The following is a 14,053-nucleotide window of genomic DNA, read 5'->3' on the forward strand; positions in this document are numbered from 1 at the left end:
CGGGCCTTTATTAAGGTTAGAAAAAAAGGATATTACTCCGTAGCATGCTAATATATATTAATAGCGATGGTGGACATATAAGGTTGAGAGTAAAAATAATAATAATTTGTAACACGTATATCAATCGCTCCTGAGGGTAGGGGGTTAAAATGCGTGACCTGTAGGGCCTCGTTCAGACCGGAGATAAGTAGGCGGAACAACCGCTAGGCGAGGCTATTCTTTGTGTCGATGTTATCGGAATGAGAGAAGCAGGGGGATTTGAAACATGGTCGAAGCACTTCAAGCGCAGCTGCCCAGCAGACAGTTCCGTAATCTCAGTACCCATACTACAAGTATGAGATAAATCTATACGAGGGCGAAAATCGACAGATCTGGTTCAAATGAAAGGTGGGTTGATTTTACCATGTAAAAAAATTAACTACATAGTATGGTATAGGCCTATGGATATTTTTTTCCAACAACAGTTGCCTGGCTAGCTCAATCGGTAGAGCGTGTGACTCTTAGTAGTACGCGATCACAAGGTTGCGGGTTCGACCCCCGCGTCGGGTTCTGTTTCGATGTTTTTGCACCTAGCTACGCCACTGATCTGTGCAGTGAGTGTAAAAGGGTTAAGGCCCAATAGGAGTGCAGCCGTGGTTGGCAACCTCCAAGGACATTGCTTGCCTTTGGCTACAGAATATACATAGCAAAAAAACTTAACAGATTAGTTCTGCCTAAATACGTTACGTGGTTAATCAGCAACTCAACTGGCCAAGCCCTTCGTACGGGATTATGGAAGATCAAACTTGACCATTCCCGATCGGCTCCGGGTGCGGCAGTGTGAGCGGATAAACGGTGGCGGCGGCGTCTCGTCCTTTGTCTCATCCTCCTGCCCAAAGCTCCGCACCCTGCGTCTCTTGAGGTCATCTGGCACCTCCAACCTGATTTTTAGCTTGGGTAACGGCGGAGACTGGCTGCTGGAGTGTTTCTTCTGGGCCTGGCTCTCTTCTTTGACCTGCGAGACTCGTCTGAAGCCCATCCCGCCACGCGACTTGCGACGCTTGTGCACATGGATCTTCTCTTCCGGTTGCAGTTCCGGCGCGGCATCGACTTCCTCTTCGTCCTCAAACAAATAGGGCTTTTCCACCTTTGTGTTGATGTCTTCTACCAAACTGTCAAACTCGGAGAGGTTTGCTCCCGCAAGCTTGCTTTTCAAGTGAGAAACAGAACGCTTGACAGGAGCAGCGGCCACTTTCTTCTTCTTGTCCTCCTCCACGAAGACACTGGTATTCTCGAACACAATCTGGGGTACCAGGAGGTTTCTGGTCGGATCTAACCCCTTTGCCTTCATAGCCTCAAGCGTTTGCCAGCCTTGTTCATCTTGCTCTTCTGCGGGCAAAATCTCTCCGCACTGGAGAGCCGCAGCGTCTTGGGAGGAAAACTCCTTGTTATGGGCAATCCGACAGTGGTTGAGGAAGCCCTGCGCGGAGCTGAAGTTGGACCGCTGGCAGTTGTCGCAGGTGAGTTTGACGATGATTCCGTCGGACCGGCGGTAGATGCACTCCCCAAACGCCCGGCCCGTGGGTCTGAGCGAGGACGTCAGCAGGCGCGTACGGTATCCGTCACCACCCACGCACGATGTGGCGGGCGCATGTACCGTATTTCCCGATGCGGCGTGTACTGTAATAGGCACCGGGTGCTTCGCCTTGAAGAGCATGTCGTTGATGAAGTTGGCGTATTGCATTGTGAGGTAGGCTGGTTCGTTGTCGGGCCGTTGGTCAGCGGGCATCGCGTAGTATTGGCGGAGACTGAGGAGCTGGGCCTCGCACTTGTGGAGTTCCTCGTCCACCAACTGGATTTCCTTGTGCTTGAGTCTGATCTCCAAGTCTATCTCGTGGGATATCACAGAAAAGAGTTTAGCAGCCTTTTGGTCTTGGGGAGTTTGTTCAGAGGTCTGGATGGGGGTTTCTGAGGACTGAGTGGCTTGTACCGATTCCAAGATCTGGACCTGAGGGCGTTCGGGCTCCTCATCGGAAAATCGGATATCGTGCATCTCGTGTTCCAATAAGGGGGATTGGATGTCCATATCTAGAAGTCCCGTCTGGGACTGTGATCTTCTTCTGGGGGACATTATTTGCTTAGAATGCAAGTCAGAATCGGGAGTTTGTGATTAGAGAAGCTGAAGCTATTGTAGAACGTTCGAGGTCCTTATATAACGGGGCAACGAGTGGAGACAAGCCGGAGAAGCTTCGGTGGATGCTGAAGGTAGAGGAAAGGCTTAAAAAGTGCTATATAGGTAGTTTGAACCGTTTGAAGGATGTCTCAGTGGCAAATCCAAGGGGTTGGGAGCGTAGAGTTCTTTGGGCTTGTGTGAGGACTGAGCTTTCGCCACTGTTTTACACTGAACGATTTGCTTTGAGTGTGTCCAAGGGGTGGAGGTGTAAGGTGGTCAAGAGATATGTAACTATGTGGTACCTTTTCGTGATAAGATATAACTGGCGTGTTGGCTCTGGGGAAGTATTGTAAAACAGCGGATTGTCAACAGTCATGTGTCAGCTGATTACCCTGGCACACCTCCATTTAGAAAGTTCTCGAAAATTCAAACCCTGGGAATTTTCCAGAATAGGAAAGGGCAAAGAGTTGAATTTCGCGAAAATAGAACCATGCATGTACCATGTTTTGGAGGGAGAACGAGGTGGTTTATTGATTATTTCTAGGTCAAAGTAATGATTTACACGGGTAGTAAAAAAAAAAAAAAAACATTTCCGGAAAAATTGTCAATATTTGTTGTAGAAAATCATCAAGTGTTTATTAAAAATGGTTTCTATCGTACTTGGTCACCTCTTATGGTACTGAGCCTTTCTGGATGGGACAAATTTGTATCAAGTGTATTTGCATAATCTTTCCCTGGCCGAACCAGGACCCACGAGAGCAGCTTATTCGAATGGAAACAAGGCAGAAAATAGTTTACGCCTGTGCCATATTTACACTCGTAAAAATGCGAGTCTTTTGTAGACCAATCACAAGAGCAAGTTGATTGGGTCTCTACCCGAGCAAAGTTCCTTCAACGCATGGAAGTTTCTCATTACCGGTGCAGCTATATTAGATTTGTGGTGCTTCAGCTTATTCACAATAGTCGAAGATTTATCTTTAGACTTCAATATAGTCCCAGACATGGGAAGCTCGGGATCGGGTTTTCCAATTTCTAAACGGCTCTCCTTCAACCCACCTTGCTTGAACGTAACCGTCTTCCGGAGCTTCTTTGACCTTTTCGCTGAGGAAGTCCTGGATACCTTTATTTCCAGTGCTGTCTTTTCCTGAGTTACTGCCAGTTCGATTACGTGCAACTTTTCCACCTCACTCATCCTGTTGACTTCCGTGGTAAGGTCGAACGGGTCTTCGTTCTTGGAGTCAAGGTACTCGATAGCCAGCAATAAAGTACCATTCTCAAGTGGGAAGTTAGGGAGATTTCCTTGAGTATACAATACGGAGCTGTTGTGGGGTGTGGACGTTGCTTTCGGAAACAGTGCAGTATCCGAGATATAAAGTGCAGAAGGCACTGCCAATCGTGTAATGGAATCTATAGAAATGATTTCTGGGCAAGGTTCAGACACGAGAAGGACCTCCGGCGATGGAAGGCCATTTTTCTCTCGGAAAGTTGTATTGTCTGCCCTCTCTCTCTGTTTCTTGACCGGAGGTGACTCAATCGTGGCCAGATGGGCGCCACATTGAAGTACCGGTTGTATCTTGGAGCGTCTCTTTACCGCTGTTTGAGAGGAAACAGGGGGTATTACATCCCACTCATCCATTATGTTTGTACGTGACACAAAATCACGCTCTGTTGGCTTCTTTTTGGTCTGTGCTATCCCTTTCGATGATTGATCTCGGTTCTTGGGTTTCGCCTGTTTCCCGCATTCGCCCGTTCTCTTCAGTCCAATCACTTCGCCTACCGTTTCATTTGGTACTGGTTTCTCTTTTTTACCACCTTTCACCTTATCAGCGCCAGCCTTTCTCTTGGCGTTGCTTCTTTTCCCCATAGCTGTTGATGGCTCCATACTGGCCATGCTCTTCGCTCTCTCACTAACTGGTTCATTTTTGAAAAAAACTTCGCCCATTTCCTGAGGATTCTCTCTAATTTGTCTTTGAGTCGTAGTAGACTTTGACGAGGCTTTATTCTTTTTGTTGGCAGCCAATTTGGACACATCCCGCATGGCCCTCTGGCGCTTAGTTACTGTCTCTACCGCCTCTTTGCCTTCGGCAACGCAATCATCAGACAACAAGTCTAGTATTATTAGTGTCTATGATTTTAAAAAAACGTGTTCGTTTAACGTCGAGTCTTTGGGTTCCGAAGTTGCGGGGTAATAACTACTGTCTGTGCCAGTGAATGTGTTCTGAAACACGCGGGCCTTTCTTCTCGAGGAGTAAACCGCCATGGTATGAATTTATACTAAGTTTTAGTTTCAATGGAATTGAGCTGAGTGATTCTCACTGGTGGTTTGGACTTTGACACCTACGGGCTAATTACTTTTTTTTTTTGGCAAAACTATCCCAACGCAAAATAGGCCCGGCGCGTAATCGCGTCTAGGCGTGCGCTGCCAAATCGCAAACCCTCGCACCAGTCTTAAGGACATTTGGAGTTTCAGGCCACCTTTTTCATTTCAAGACAGATACCGTTAGTACCGAACCTAGTCCAAATCCTTCCGATCTCCAATAACTAACTTTTGGAAATCCCTATACTAGAACAACTGTCGTGCCAGTTTCTGTTGATTTATCCACCGGGCACACTCAGACACTCGTATCAGGCTTATCCAGACCCCCATACCAGACCTATTCAAACACCCCTATCAGGCTTATCCAAACACCCTTACCAGGCTTATTCAGCTTACCGCAGTGGAACCCTATTCGAACTAGATTGCTCCTACTTTTGGCCTAATTAGCTCTGACCTTAATCCAGATCGCCTCTAATCTCACTCAAACTTGCTTCGCTTAGCTCAGATCAATCGCTAATTATGTCCTCCCTCATCAACCCCTCGCTCTCGCACACACCGCCGTCCACACGCGGGTACAACCCCGCGGTTGGGGTCTTGTCCAACGGACTCCTCACCACCACAGACGTGCAGCATGCGTTCATTGCGGCGACCGCGCCCAGCATTGCGCTCGCGCCCGGGAAGCGCAACTCGATGGCGCTCCGCAAGACGCCCGAAATCAGTCTCTCTGCCCTCATCTACATTTTCAACGAGCTCATCATCAACTACAACTTCAACCAGTCGTCAAACATCGCCGTCTTGGAGAAAAAACTCAATGCGCTTGGCTACCCGATCGGTATCAAGGCGTTGGAGCTCCATTCAACACGCTCGGCGTCACCCGCCGCACCGGAAACGAAACGCTTTACGCGTGTTCTCGACGTATTACAGTACATCCATACACACATCTGGACCATGTTGTTCAGCAAGACGGCAGACAACTTGGAAAAGTCGCAGGACAACGCGGACGAATATATGATTATCGATAACGAGCCGCCCTTGACCAAGTACGCCAAGCCGCCCAAGGAGTTTGATCAGTTGAACTGCAACGCTTTTGTCGCGGGAATCTTGGAAGGCTTGCTCGATGCCGCCTACTTTAGCTGCAGCGTCAGCGCGCACACCGTCCCGGTCGATGGCTTTCCGATGCGCACCGTGTATTTGATCAAGTTCAGCAGAAGCGTTCTTGAACGTGAGTTTGTAAGGTTCAGTCGGTAAGGAGGATTTCAATACGGGCTCCCAGAGGCCATGTGCAAGTAATCACTATTGTGCAACGGCGGGACTGTAACATACGATACCATCCAAGATTACGCTGTAGAGATATAAGTATGCGACGTATTAGTAGACCAACAAGCAGCACGAGCCGTACGGCTACACATTAATGTCAATTCGAAGCTGGTTTCTATGAGAAGTAAAAGGGTGCTCTCTAGATCTCACGAGTCGAGTGTGTGATAAACCTTCACTTACAACCACTCTATTGTCTGTTTTACGACCCAACTGCACCCTTGTTCTTAATCTCTAAGGTCTGCCAAAATCCCACGTACTTTCACTCGTCCATAACAGCCATCCAGATATTAACCTCCCAACATCTTTTTCCATGCTTTTTACAAAAACCAAACCAGTGATTGGTAGATTACTGAAGGCCAGTTATAATCCCATACCCATCCCATCAACTTTGCCGTCTGCTCTGGATCTCCAATCACTGTGGTTATAAACGTTGCGATTCTGTTGCCTTCCAATCCTAACTACAGCCCCTATTGTCCGTCTACCTACACTCCCATCCCTTCATAAAAGCTCTATCTTAGCCTCTTCAATATTAATTTACAAGCCCTCTAACAAGTCGCTCTCCAAATCATCCACCTCGGCGTTCTGGAATTTGAACGGCATCAACTGGTCCAAGTCCAACACCAACTTCATGCTGTAGGCATCCTCTCCATCCTGGTAGTACGACTTTTCGATCGACAAGACTTCGAACTGCAACGTGTCCCTGTACAAATGTAGCGCGGCACGGTTCGACTTTCTCACGTGGAGACTGACATACTGGGCGCTGTACACCTCTGCAAACGTGTACAATGCCTGTCTCATCAACTTTTCCGCAAGCCCCATCTTTCTGTACGTTCTCATTACCGACACTGAGGTGATATGACCGTGTGGCGGCTCGTCATCTTTGTTGTCGTTATCGTCGTCCATCTTGCCGAGCACGTAGCCAACAATTTTCTCGTGCTTGTTCACATAGGACGTGTCATATTTAACAGCCTGGACTTTCTCGTCGTTTATCGTATCGTCATAATCGCTGCCCGTTGTGGTTGCCACAAACGACGCCTGTGGCCACGAGAGGAGGTGGTACATGTAGTACTTCAACTGATAGTTTTCAGGGAGGTTGTGGAGGTTGGCATTTTGCATCCCCTGGATGTCCTCTATGGTTGCCGGTCTGATCGTGATACCCATTGTGTGCAAGTGGGGTTCCCTGGTGATATGAAAACCAAACAGGATACCTTCGAATCTGCTGAAATATGCGCCAGATTCGTGAATCGGTTGGAAGAAAAACTGAGCAGCTGTTCGGCAGCGAAGGCACGTGACGGCATACTATATCGGACCCTTGGGGGAGCAAAAGGAAGATGAAGGGCTCAGAAGCTTGAAAAACGTGGGATAAAAGAGGAAATTAGATGTGTAGTTATGAATAATTGTAGATAAAGAACTACGCCCAGTGACCCTGACTTCCGAATAAAGAGGATCGGAGTATAGGGGATAATTGGTTCCGATGTATGCGCAAAGGTGGTAACATAGTAACGTGAGGGCTACCACCGCTGTACTGTGACCTTTGGTGAATAAGCAACGATATGACTGTAATTATGAGGGTGGACCGATTGAGGCGGTTCCTTAGCCCCATATACCCATCGAAACTCATTGCTATCCCCCCTCCTATGTTACGTGCATGGGTCTCTGGGGAGTGGCACAGACCCTCCTAAGCTACTGGTGTTTGAAATACACGTTATACTTGTTACAGTGTAAGGAGAACTAAGACCGTTTTTGGAGCCACTATTACCAGTTTTTATGCCACATACATCTTAAATCCACCTATTTTATTGCTAATTGTCCCTTTTGAGGGTGTCACCAGCCTTATCCAGGGCCAGCGGTCGTGCACGGCCATACCACGCACGCCCAGGCTCAACCTCGGCCAATACAAGGAATCTCAATTGCCTGAAATTATTGAGACAAGTTCAGCATTTGCTTATTCCAATTCTTTCCCCACATTACACACACATTCAAAATGGGCTCTGCGTACACTATCTTGGGTAAATCCGTTCCATCTCACTGGTTGGCTGTCGCCACTCTCTCCCTCACCATTGGTGGTACCGTCTTCGCTACCTCCGGCTCCAAGCCAGCTGCTGCCCCAACCGCTGTTACCGCTCCAGCCGCCAAGGACGAAGAGTTTGACCTCGAGAAGATTTTCAAGTATGTATTTGCTCGAATCTAGACGAGACTATGCAGACACGGAATACTAACATAACAGCGACTTGACCAAGGAAGAAGCCAAATAAGGGTGGTATAGGTTCACTGGGAGCACCTTAACGTGGTCTTTAGTTCAATTTTATTTCACAAAACTCAATACAAAATATCGTTAGAGCACTGGAGATATCGCGGAGCCGAGGTTCCATGAGCGTAGTACCAAGGATGTCCCGTCAGGGACTTTCGGAGCTCCAGATCCGCTTAAAGCCATCGGAGAGGAGCCCAGGCTCTTGGAATAGGTTAGGCCACTCATCAGAGGGTATGAAGATTTAAGCAGCATTTACTACAGAGCTGGCCGTAGAAACTTGAGATGGAAGGTGCCAACCGCTATGTCCGTGTAAGTGACTTCAAAATTCTGCAGACCCTTGAGCTTTATTCTGTATTTAATCAATCTAAAGCCATTAAATCTTACCGAACGGTGTCCTCAGCACGCAATGTTAAGAACATTTAACTCCGGAAAGACAATGGTGACTTCTAGCTGCTGAAGGTTTTCAGAACTGTACCTCTACCAGGCCCACCCATCATTGTAACCCTGGCGATTTGAATCGCTCCTTGATTTAGGATTTCATACAATCTCTTTTGGGGTCACTAATACTTGAATAAACGTCCCCTCGTTCACTCGATATGCAGAATCTGTCCAATGCATCGGCACGTGTGGTCTTGGCCCGCTGGAGATTGACGGCGGCTTCTGAGTGTTACGATCCGAGATGATTGAAACGCCTAGGGATGTATTTTCATTCATACAGACATACCCACTACCCCGACCTCACTAAGTTTCCTTATATCAATGATGCCAGTTCCCGGGCCTTTCTCTCTTCTTCAATCTTTTTCAACGTCTTGTCGATTTTTGCCTTGCCTGGACCTGTGCCGTGGAACTGGTGCGACATGTGCTTGAACGCCTCCTTGGTGTTGAGCTCCCTTCCGAAGTCATCCGTGTACTTTAACTTCACCTCTGGGTTGTAGTTCTTCAAACGGTCCTCCAGCTCTCTGAAGAATTTCTTGTCGTCGGAAACATTTGGCTTGGCATGCCGTTTGTCAGTTATTTTGGTGCTTTGCTGTACACGCTGGTCAATTTCCTGCTGCAACTTCATCAACTCCGTCTTTCGCTGCCATTCGCGATTCTGCTTCTCCCGGGAAAGCTCTGTTTCGCTCTTCTTAGTGATCACGTTGCGCGACTGGAGGAACCTGAGGGTGTCGGACAAACCGCCATCAAATGTCGGAGTTTCCGCTTCGTTAGTAAGAAAGTGGATAGGCCTGGTTTCCAGGTTTTCTTGTTTAACGTCTAGGGGTACATCTTCTGTGTGATCACCCTCTTGTTTGATCGATACTGGGATGGCTTCTTCAGTATGGATATCTGGCACGACATCGCGCTTTTCAGCAACCTCCGTGGTTTCAACCTCCGGTAATGTGATATTCTCAAGACCACTTAAGAACTCGGTCGTTGCGTCAATCACCAAACCACCGTTCTTCCTAGCAGCCATCTTCTCCACTCGCCGCTTTTCCTTCTCCTCTTCTTCGCTGATTTGTCTCACCTCTACCGCTAACTGCTCCGGCGTCATCTTCTTTCTCGACTTTTGCTTCGTCTTGCGGGAAAGCGCAAGCATAGCCTGTAGCTCGTCGTCGTCATCTTCAAGCGAGGCGTTCGAGCTGAGCTCTACCTTTTGTAACTTGACCGGCTGCATCTCTTCGTCAAGCTTTCGCTTGCGACTGGAGGAGTCCTTTTTTTTCTTCGCCTTTTTCATCTTTATGGGCACGAAATCACTGACCAGAGCCTCTGCAACAATGTCCTCGTCCTCTAAGGAAAAGGCAATCTTTCGCTTCTCTGCCTCCTCTTCCACCACCTCGCCGTTGATCTTGATGGTTGTTTCCCCGTTCAACACTGAAATCTCTGTGGCTTCATCCTCGCTGTCATCCTGGTACTGTACATTCCCTACCTTTCCCATCTTCTTCCGCTCCTTGATTTCTTCCTTTAGCTTCCGCTGGGCCTCTAGGTCTGCGTTCACCAACTGGTCGCCGTCGCTCCCCTCGTCCAGGATATTTGAGTCCTTTAACGTGAAAATGGCATCCTCCGATAGCGTACCGATTTCCCTAGCCGAATGGTTGATGGAGAGCTTTGGGATGGCTTCCTCTGGCAAGGGTTCAACTGGAAAAGATTGGGGCTGGGACTTTGACGTTCCCAAGTTAGAGAGCCAGTCATCGAGATCCTCCTCTGCAACACCATCAAGAAGCGTGTATCCGTTTACCTTGAACTGATCGATCAGCTCCTCGGGTGTCGGTGCCTTTTGTGGTAGGGCTGTGTGTTCTCTATCAGAGTTTGCGGTTGGAATGGGAATAGGCTTCAAGCCCTGAGCAATACGGAGCTTGTTTGTTTCTTCAAGCGATAGCGAGATCTCATCCATAGTGCCACTTGTGTGTATGTATCGAGGTTTAGGCTTTCGAGGTGGGCTTGTGGGTTGGGTTAGTAGCAAGAGCTGAAATTGCGTAGCTGCTTAGAAAAAAATGTTGCAGGCGCTATAGATGCAGGATATAATATATTTATACAGGATATGATAACTTTGTGCAGGATAAACACCATAGGGCATGAGTGGATGGTATCAAAAATGGAGAGACTGACGGTTCTGTCATACAACTTTAATGCTTTAGGTATTGGAGTTGATTAAGGAATTGTAAGTTTAAAGATTGAAGGTTTGCTTCACGGGTTACTTGGCTCCATCCTAGCTTAGATATAAGTTTGGAACAAGTCTTGTTCGGCTGTATACAGTGTCTGAGGTGTCAAATGACATTCATGCTAGGTTCAAGTTATTGGCCGCTGAATATTGCACTCAGGCCACTGGATACCTTCCATCCATCATTTTCTTTGTAGCTTCATCTCTGTAGTGCTTTCTCAGATTATCCACAAAGTAGCCCGCAAGGCCCCGGCTTACATGAATGTTCCATCAAGTCTATTAATACACCAAGTAAAATAAAAAGATGGCCCCTGCAGTGTCTTTATGTGTTTCTATGACTAACAAGGAGCCATAACACTGCGGAAGGGCACTGGGAAACCTGTCAGCTCTGCATGATGCCTAACTTTTGTGCATACCAGCTGGGGCTCTTTCCCGAGACTTTTGTAACATGCCAACCTTTTTAGCGTCAACCATGGCTTTCCCTAGTGCTTGCCACTGCCCCAACGGTCGTAGCAGTACAACCCAACAATAGTCAAGCCCAAACCGCTGCTCTGGAGCACGCCCATCTTCTTCCCTTCGATGGCTACAGCCACAGTGATCACCACAATACGCTTGCAGATGTTGGCAACAGAGTAGTTCACCGGGGTGATCAACCCGAGCAAGTGGAAGGCAATCAAGGACTGGACAAAATGCGCCATCCCATTCAATACCATCATCCAGACGATGAAAGGCGAGAGCGCGCGGAGCGAGCACAGCTGGTTGGAGAAGAGCTCGGAGTAGGCATAGAACGGGAAGGTGAGCGAGAAGCCAAGCACCGAGCAGTAGAAGAGAATGGTAAGCTTGTCGAGCTTTTTGTTGTTGTTATCAGTGACTTTGACGTCCTGATCTTTCTTGGCCATTGTGGGGTTGGCGCTCAGGGACAACGGGTCTGTTTTCCTGAGGGTCAAAATGTTCTTGGCAAAAATATTCTGCGAGACAAAGATCAACATGGAGACAAAGGCGTAGAAAATGCCGGTGTAGAAGTACTCTTCCTCATCAGTGACACCCTCCTTTTTCTTCATACACGTCATCATGACACCACAGACGAGCGGAAGCAACGTAAGGTACGTGACAGTCTTGTACGGCTTCTTGAACATGAACCGGTAGATGAGCACGGTGGTGAGCGGGGATAAGGACTTGATGGTGTGCACGAGGGAGACAGGGATCATTGACGTGGCCTTGTGGGAGGAAATATGGCCCACAAACTGGAACATCCCCATCGGCAACGTGGTGGAGATAATGAGCTGGGTGGGGGTAATAAACTCGAAGATGAGCGGCACGAGCGCCTTGGGCGTTGTGAGCGACGGAGGCAACGTTCCCATGGGGAACAACGGCACGAGGCGAGGGGCGCTGGCGCACAAGCTGATCACCACGAGACACAAGAGTGAGTTGATCAAGAACTGGGCTTCGGTAAGCGTCACAGGGAACGTGAAATTTTTCAAGATAATCTTGGTGGAGTTGTTGGAGATGGCCGAGCAGAAGTACCAGAAGAGGCAGAGTGTGACAACCTTCACGTCGACCGGCGGCATGAGCGCACGGAGTTTCGCGCCCAAACTGTTTCGACTGGCATACGCGTTCGACAGGCTTCTTGGCCTTGCCATGCCCTGAAGGTTGGTGGAGGACTGGATAGGCGAGAGCATCTTCGTGGATAGGAAGATTCTGCCGGAGCGGGAATGTGTGGACGAGGTGGCACCTCTGGGAGGGTCTACGAAGAATGGCGTATCCAGCAACGTTCTGCCGTGGCTCTGCTTCGCAAACGGCGCTTGCAGCGAGATGGACAGAGATCTCCGCTTGGTTTCCTGGATTGTAATCATTGGTGTGGATGCAGATGGATATCAGAGGGGGAATGTTATTAACGGGTATGAAAAAAAAGATGGCTTTCAATGGCTGGGATATCGATGGTATGTATTGATAGTTTCAGGGTCTAGCGAGGGAATTACGTGTTGACGTGTCAGCTGATATTTGCGGGAATAAGCGAAAGTAGGGCAAAATCAGTAGATGGATATATGGCAGCAAAAAGTCCAGCTAAACTCTTGTAGAAATAAAGAGGTCGAGTCTGTATGGAAAGAAGGAGTATTTTACCTTCTGCGATTGCCGCCTATCTGTCCTGGTCCGATCGCCAAGTTTCTTTTTTTTTTTATGTTTCTTTTTCAGCCACCTTTTCGCTGAGAGTACGCAGAAGCAACGGGTGTGTGCCGGATTCCGGAAGCCAATGCTTAACTCTATTTGGGTGGGCCGTTGCCGAACCCGACCGGATAAACGCCCCCGGCACGTGCCAATGACGTATATGTAGGTCGGAGAGGTACCGATTGGGACGTGTGCAGCTGCGATCGGGCTAAAAGCCGCATATACTGCCTTTGCCCACTTTCCTCTTCCGGCCGCCGGCCTGCGGGACCCCTTAGAGCTGCAAGGTGGAGATCGGCCTGCCTGTGTCTGCATAACGAGGGGCCTCGGCCTTGGGACAACGTTGACTGGGAGGGTGGCCACATTCATCGGCATGTTCGTTGGATGCCCTTCAGGTCTTATTTGGTGGGTTAATCTGGATAATGAGACATGAGCGAATAGGGTGAGAATGGGCCATATGCACGCGGTTTAGAGCTCCTTGTTTACAGATCAAGGCTGCGGCATTGTCATTACACGGCCGTTCCATCTACAGAACAGAACATTTCACGGTTGCATCGTATAGGTAACTGAAGACAAATACTACCTGGGGGCGTTCAGGAGCTGGTTTCATAGATTGGGTGCATGCAGATATGTCTTCATGAAGGACAAACGCTGAAGCTAGGCCATAAACAGACTGCCCAATTATGGTTTTGTCAGGTGGACACGCATCATTCATATACAAGTAACCCGTTATTGTTCACTCCTCCTTTTGGGCTAAGGCCAAACTCCACGCCCAGGAGATAGGTCAAAGAACGGGTTGTGGGATTCTACTGATGTCGAGGCTTTTCTCCAACCCTCTGTGGACCCCAATGAACACACTGTCCTATATAACTGGATAGTGACGTTCCGTAGGCAGAAGCGAGACTCTTTCAGCCTCCTAATCATGATTATTAGCTTGATTTTGCATGGGATTTCAAAACTATGAGATGCTTGGTTCGCACTATCAAGGAAATGCCAATGTTATTGCTACGGCTTTTATATACGAACCTAGATCTTTGGATATATGGCACAGGTCATGACTTAGGTTTTTCTTACGCGTATAGATTCACTACCAAAAAAAAAAAAATCTAAAATAAATCTCAAAAAATGACAGAACCCGACGCGGGGGTCGAACCCGCAACCTTGTGATCGCGTACTGCTAAGAGTCACACGCTCTACCGATTGAGCTAGCCAGGC

The 14,053-nt window shown here is 48.3% G+C and overlaps 8 protein-coding genes and 2 non-coding genes across 10 annotated transcripts; 3 read left to right on the forward strand and 7 right to left on the reverse strand.

Moving 5' to 3' along the window:
• The first annotated feature begins 466 nt into the window (after positions 1-466).
• BABINDRAFT_t125 lies at positions 467-549 on the forward strand. The gene has a single exon. It is a non-coding gene; the product is annotated as a tRNA-Lys (tRNA).
• Positions 550-1,261: 712 nt separating this feature from the next.
• Positions 1,262-1,963, reverse strand: BABINDRAFT_22329 (uncharacterized protein; the record flags this gene model as incomplete). Its single annotated transcript, XM_019131282.1, has 1 exon — positions 1,262-1,963. A coding segment is annotated over one exon (702 nt), but the record flags the coding sequence as incomplete, so codon positions are not given.
• Positions 1,964-2,912: 949 nt separating this feature from the next.
• BABINDRAFT_124095 (uncharacterized protein) lies at positions 2,913-4,700 on the reverse strand. Its single transcript, XM_019126963.1, has 2 exons — positions 4,349-4,700; positions 2,913-4,261 (listed from the first exon to the last, which is right to left on the reverse strand). The coding sequence occupies exons 1-2, from the start codon at positions 4,410-4,412 to the stop codon at positions 3,000-3,002; spliced, it is 1,326 nt and encodes a 441-aa protein (XP_018986729.1). The 5' UTR covers positions 4,413-4,700; the 3' UTR covers positions 2,913-2,999.
• Positions 4,685-5,894, forward strand: BABINDRAFT_160739 (TRAPP subunit). Its single transcript, XM_019128416.1, has one exon. It carries the CDS (start codon positions 4,989-4,991, stop codon positions 5,715-5,717), a length of 729 nt encoding a protein of 242 aa, XP_018986730.1. The 5' UTR covers positions 4,685-4,988; the 3' UTR covers positions 5,718-5,894.
• Positions 5,894-7,378, reverse strand: BABINDRAFT_160740 (peptide alpha-N-acetyltransferase complex A subunit). Its single transcript, XM_019128417.1, has one exon. It carries the CDS (start codon positions 6,945-6,947, stop codon positions 6,321-6,323), a length of 627 nt encoding a protein of 208 aa, XP_018986731.1. The 5' UTR covers positions 6,948-7,378; the 3' UTR covers positions 5,894-6,320.
• Positions 7,379-7,770: 392 nt separating this feature from the next.
• Positions 7,771-8,041, forward strand: BABINDRAFT_7199 (uncharacterized protein; the record flags this gene model as incomplete). Its single annotated transcript, XM_019132584.1, has 2 exons — positions 7,771-7,955; positions 8,014-8,041. 2 exons carry the CDS (start codon positions 7,771-7,773, stop codon positions 8,039-8,041), a joined length of 213 nt encoding a protein of 70 aa, XP_018986732.1.
• A 747-nt stretch (positions 8,042-8,788) lies between these two features.
• BABINDRAFT_166083 (U4/U6-U5 snRNP complex subunit) lies at positions 8,789-10,408 on the reverse strand (the record flags this gene model as incomplete). Its single annotated transcript, XM_019130393.1, has 1 exon — positions 8,789-10,408. One exon carries the CDS (start codon positions 10,406-10,408, stop codon positions 8,789-8,791), a length of 1,620 nt encoding a protein of 539 aa, XP_018986733.1.
• A 249-nt stretch (positions 10,409-10,657) lies between these two features.
• On the reverse strand, positions 10,658-12,678 carry BABINDRAFT_160743 (uncharacterized protein). Its single transcript, XM_019128418.1, has one exon. It carries the CDS (start codon positions 12,526-12,528, stop codon positions 11,158-11,160), a length of 1,371 nt encoding a protein of 456 aa, XP_018986734.1. The 5' UTR covers positions 12,529-12,678; the 3' UTR covers positions 10,658-11,157.
• Positions 12,679-13,265: 587 nt separating this feature from the next.
• Positions 13,266-13,740, reverse strand: BABINDRAFT_160744 (uncharacterized protein). Its single transcript, XM_019128419.1, has one exon. The coding sequence runs from the start codon at positions 13,551-13,553 to the stop codon at positions 13,365-13,367; it is 189 nt and encodes a 62-aa protein (XP_018986735.1). The 5' UTR covers positions 13,554-13,740; the 3' UTR covers positions 13,266-13,364.
• Positions 13,741-13,970: 230 nt separating this feature from the next.
• BABINDRAFT_t126 lies at positions 13,971-14,053 on the reverse strand. The gene has a single exon. It is a non-coding gene; the product is annotated as a tRNA-Lys (tRNA).

The sequence above is a fragment of the Babjeviella inositovora genome, assembly GCF_001661335.1.
Source record: "Babjeviella inositovora NRRL Y-12698 unplaced genomic scaffold BABINscaffold_3, whole genome shotgun sequence".
Lineage (NCBI taxonomy): Eukaryota > Fungi > Ascomycota > Pichiomycetes > Serinales > Babjeviella > Babjeviella inositovora.